Source organism: Penaeus vannamei, chromosome 30 (genome assembly GCF_042767895.1).
Source record: "Penaeus vannamei isolate JL-2024 chromosome 30, ASM4276789v1, whole genome shotgun sequence".
In the NCBI taxonomy this organism is placed as follows: Eukaryota; Metazoa; Arthropoda; class Malacostraca; order Decapoda; family Penaeidae; genus Penaeus; species Penaeus vannamei.
In genome coordinates, this window is record NC_091578.1 from 17074004 (window position 1) to 17079176 (window position 5173).

General features: G+C 43.6%; 1 protein-coding gene across 1 annotated transcript in view; it reads left to right on the forward strand.

The window, feature by feature from the left end:
• The window catches only part of LOC113821373 (uncharacterized), a 20390-nt gene that overhangs the window by 4835 nt on the left and 10382 nt on the right, over nt 1-5173 (forward strand). Inside the window, exon 2 of the mRNA XM_070143321.1 lies at nt 4312-4457. Coding sequence (XP_069999422.1) covers nt 4312-4457 — 146 coding nt within the window. The remainder of the gene's footprint in view (nt 1-4311; nt 4458-5173) is intronic.

Sequence of the window (5173 nt, forward strand, 5' to 3'; positions counted from 1 at the left end):
TATTTCTAACCAAAAGACATTTAAAACAAAAGTGAAAGAACATCTACTGAAATATCAATGACATCAGGCGCATAAACATCAAGCCCAGAACGATATTTCAATCACATATGGTATTATTGTTATGTGTAATTTTGTTCCACAAGCATTGTATAATATCTATGTTCATAGCACCCAATTGCATTGTGTAAACACCTTATATGTAAAGAGAATACCCATTGTAATTAATGGAATAAAGTATTTGAATTTGAATTTGAACTCTCTTTCTCTCTCTCCCCTCTTTGTTAGATTAAAACACCGCTGTCTTTCTCCCTCCCCCCCTCTATCTCTCTCTCTCCCCTCTTTGTTAGATTAAAACACCACTGTCTTTCTCTCCCCCCCCCCTCTATCTCTCTCTCTCTCTCTCTTCCCTCTTTGTTAGATTAAAACACCACTGTCTTTCTCTCTCACCCTCTATGTGAGAGTGGTATTTTAATCTAACAAAGAGGAGAGAGAGAGAGATAGAGGGGGGGCTCTATCTCTCTCTCTCTCTCCTCTTTGTTAGATTAAAACACCACTGTCTTTCTCTCTACCCCCCCTCTCTCTCTCTCTTTCCCCTCTTTGTTAGATTAAAACACCAATGTCTTTCTCTCTCCCCCCCCCTCTATCTCTATCTCTCTCTCTCTCCCCTCTTTGTTAGATTAAAACACCACTGTCTTTCTCTCCCCCCTCTATCTCTCTCCTCTTTGTTAGATTAAAACACCACTGACTTTCCCTCTCACCCCCCCCCCTCTATCTCTCTCTCTCTCTCTCCTCTTTGTTAGATTAAAACACCACTGTATTTCTCTCTCCCCCCCTCTATCTTTCTCTCTCACTCTCTTCCCTCTTTGTTAGATTAAAACACCACTGTCTTTCTCTCTCCCCCCCCCCCTTTATCTTTCTCTCTCTCTCTCTTCCCTCTTTGTTAGATTAAAACACCACTGTCTTTCTCTCCCCCCCCTCTATCTTTCTCTCTCTCTCTTCCCTCTTTGTTAGATTAAAACACCACTGTCTTTCTCTCCCCCCCCCCTCTCTATCTCTCTCTTTCTCTCTCCACTTTGTTAGATTAAAACACCACTGTCTTTCTCTTCCCCCCTCTCTATTTCTCTCTCCCCTCTTTGTTAGATTAAAACACCACTGTCTTTCTCCCCCCCCCCTCTATCTCTCTCTCTCCCCTCTTTGTTAGATTAAAACACCACTGTCTTTCTCCCCCCCCCCCTCTATCTCTCTCTCTCCCCTCTTTGTTAGATTAAAACACCACTGTCTTTCTCCCCCCCCCCTCTCTCTCTCTCTCCCCTCTTTGTTAGATTAAAACACCACTGTCTTTCTCCCCCCCCTCTATGTCTGTCTCTCCCCTCTTTGTTAGATTAAAACACCACTGTCTTATTCTCCCCCCCCCCCTTTATCATCTGGGGCTCCACAAATAAAACAGAAATACAAAGGACACAGAAACTGCAGAATTTTGCAGCAAGAGTAACACTAGGAAATATAAATAAATATGACCACATCACACCACATATCATCACACTAAAATGGTTAAAAGCGCAACAGAAATACAACTATGACACATGCATTCTAATCCATAAAATTATACAGGGAATTTACCCACATTGGCTATTACCTATACGGACAACAGGTAACACACCGGGTGTCCAAACAAGGCAAAACAACTGCCTATATATCAAGAGATCAAATACAGAAACCGGGGCAAGAAATATGCTAATCCGAGGACTGGTGACTTGGAACCAATTTTCCGAAAATGTAAGAAATATTTTTAACCAAAAGACATTTAAAACAAAAGTGAAAGAACATCTACTGAAATATCAATGACATCAGGCGCATAAACATCAAGCCCAGAACGATATTTCAATCACATATGGTATTATTGTTATATGTAATTTTGTTCCACAAGCATTGTATAATATCTATGTTCATAGCACCCAATTGCATTGTGTAAACACCTTATATGTAAAGAGAATACCCATTGTAATTAATGGAATAAAGTATTTGAATTTGAATTTGAATTTGAACTCTCTTTCTCTCTCTCCCCTCTTTGTTAGATTAAAACACCGCTGTCTTTCTCCCTCCCCCCCTCTATCTCTCTCTCTCCCCTCTTTGTTAGATTAAAACACCACTGTCTTTCTCTCCCCCCCCCCTCTATCTCTCTCTCTCTCTCTCTTCCCTCTTTGTTAGATTAAAACACCACTGTCTTTCTCTCTCACCCTCTATGTGAGAGTGGTGTTTTAATCTAACAAAGAGGAGAGAGAGAGAGAGATAGAGGGGGGGCTCTATCTCTCTCTCTCTCTCCTCTTTGTTAGATTAAAACACCACTGTCTTTCTCTCTCCTCCCCCCTTCTATCTTTCTCTCTCTCTCTTCCCTCTTTGTTAGATTAAAATACCACTGTCTTTCTCCCCCCCCCCCTCTATCTCTATCTCTCCCTCTCTCTCTCCCCACTTTGTTAGATTAAAACACCACTGTCTTTCTCCCCCCCCCCCCTCTATCTCTCTCTCTCCCCTCTTTGTTAGATTAAAACACCACTGTCTTATTCTCCCCCCCCCCCTCTCTCTCTCTCTCTCTCTCTCTCTCTCCACTTTGTTAGATTGAAACACCGCTGTCCTTCTCCCCCCCCCCCCCTCTCTCTCTCTCCCCTCTTTGTTAGATTAAACCACCACTGTCTTTCTCTCCCCCCCCCTCTATCTCTCTCTCTCTCTCTCTCTCCCCTCTTTATTATATTAAAACACCACTGTCTTTCTCTCTTTCCCCCACCCCTCTCTCTCTCATCACTGTCTTTCTCTCCCCCCCCCCTCTATCTCTCTCTATCTCACTCTCTCTCCTCTTTGTTAGATTAAAACACCTTTGTCTTTCTCTCCCCCCCCCCCTCTCTCTCTCCTCTTTGTTAGATTAAAATACCACTGTCTTTCTGCCCCCCCCCCCTCTATCTCTCTCTTTCTCTCTCCCCTCTTTGTTATATTAAAACACCACTGTCTTTCTCTCTTCCCCCCACCCCTCTCTCTCTCATCACTGTCTTTCTCTCCCCCCCCCCTCTATCTCTCTCTCTCTCTCTCTCTCTCTCTCTCTCTCTCTCTCCTCTTTGTTAGATTAAAACACCATTGTCTTTCTCCCCCCCCCCCTCTCTCTCTTCTCTTTGTCAGATTAAAACACCACTGTCTTTCTCTCCCCCCCCCCTTCTCTCTCTCTCCTCTTTGTTAGATTAAAATACCACTGTCTTTCTGCCCCCCCCCTCTATCTCTCTCTCTCTCTCTCCCCTCTTTGTTAGATTAAAACACCACTGTCTTTCTCTCCCCCCCTTCTATCTCTCTCTCTCTCTCCCTTCTTTGTTAGATTAAAACACCACTGTCTTTCTCTCCCCCCCCCCCCCCTTCTATCTCTCTCTCTCTCTCCCTTCTTTGTTAGATTAAAACACCACTGTCTTTCTCTCCCCCCCCCCCCTCTATCTCTCTCTCTCTCTCTCTCCCCTCTTCGTTAGATTAAAACACCTCTGTCTTTCTCTCTACCCCCCCCCCCTTTATCTCTCTCTCTCTCTCTCCTCTTTGTTAGATTAAAACCCACTGTCTTTCTCTCTACCCCCCCCCGCCCCTTTATCTCTCTCTCTCTCTCTCCTCTTTGTTAGATTAAAATCCACTGTCTTTCTCCCTCCCCCCCCCCCTCTCTCTCTCTCCTCTGTGTGTTAGATTAAAACACCACTGTCTTTCTCTCCCCCCCCCCTCTCTCTCTCTCCCCTCTTTGTTAGATTAAAACACCACTGTCTTTCTCTCTTCACCCCCTCTCTTTCTCTCCCCTCTTTGTTAGATTAAAACACCACTGTCTTTCTCCCCCCCCCTCTCTCTCTCCCCTCTTTGTTAGATTAAAACACCACTGTCTTTCTCCCCCCCCTCTCTCTCTCCCCTCTTTGTTAGATTAAAACACCACTGTCTTTCTCCCCCACCCCCTCTATCTCTCTCCCCTCTTTGTAAGATTAAAACACCACTGTCTTTCTCTCTCTCCCCCCCCCCCTCTATCTCTCTCTCTCTCTCCCCCCTCTATCTCTCTCTCTCTCCCCTCTTTGTTAGATTAAAACACCACTGTCTTTCTCTCTTCACCCCCCCCCCCTCTCTCTCTCCCCTCTTTGTTAGATTAAAACACCACTGTCTTTCTCTCTTCACCCCCCCCTCTCTCTCTCCCTTCTTTGTTAGATTAAAACACCACTGTCTTTCTCCCCCCCCCCTCTCTCTCTCTTTGACCCCACACTCAAATGGCTACAAAAATATAGTTCTTTCCCTTCCTCCTCCTGCCAGGTGTTCCGACCACGCCTTTCATATGGGGCAAGGTGTCGTCGTTTCATTCCGAGCCAATGGTTGCACATGGAAATTGAAAATGTATAACGTGTGTATAGACATGAAAGCGAATTTTGCATCTACATGCCAGTCATATGCAAATAAAGGTGAAATTGGGATTTTCTAATTCATCGAGAAGAAAATTGGCTTAAATCTGGCGTGCGTGTCAGTTGAGGACTCATGGAACGTAAAAACAGACTTGGTGAAGATTTGTGTGACTTAATGTCATTACTGAGATGGTTATTTACATGGCAGGTTTGTCGTGCCTGCGGAACGGGAGGAAGAAGCTAGTAATATGTAAATGTAATTCACTTGTCGAACTTTACTTTCACCGTAAGATAAAACTGAATTCATCTCATAGAATTAACAACATGGCCAAAGGCATTTCTTAACTTAAGCGAGAACTGCAGTTCTGGCATACGAAATGCGTAAGAAATCTTTATATACAAATTGAGTAGACCTTTTACATGAATTGTAAAGCCAGTCCTTGATGTTGTTTTTTTGTCAGTGTAAAGGAGTGAGGCGCACCAAGCAACCAAGGCGCTGCATGGCGTCAATTCTGCTCGTACCCATTGAGATTGCGCACGGCTGCGTTCTGTTGCTCTCAGTAATTCTTTTATACTGATTTTTCAAATCATTTTTCTGAATAATATTATTTTCCGAAAATAATGACAATTTCCAGATTTTCACGCCAAATCGTCTGACCGCGTGCCAGTCTCATGCATCATTCAGATTTCGTTGGATTATTCCATTGAATTCTCTAGAAAGCAAAGAGAACTATGTTGACGATGAATAATTTAAATTTGCTAATGAATAATTACAT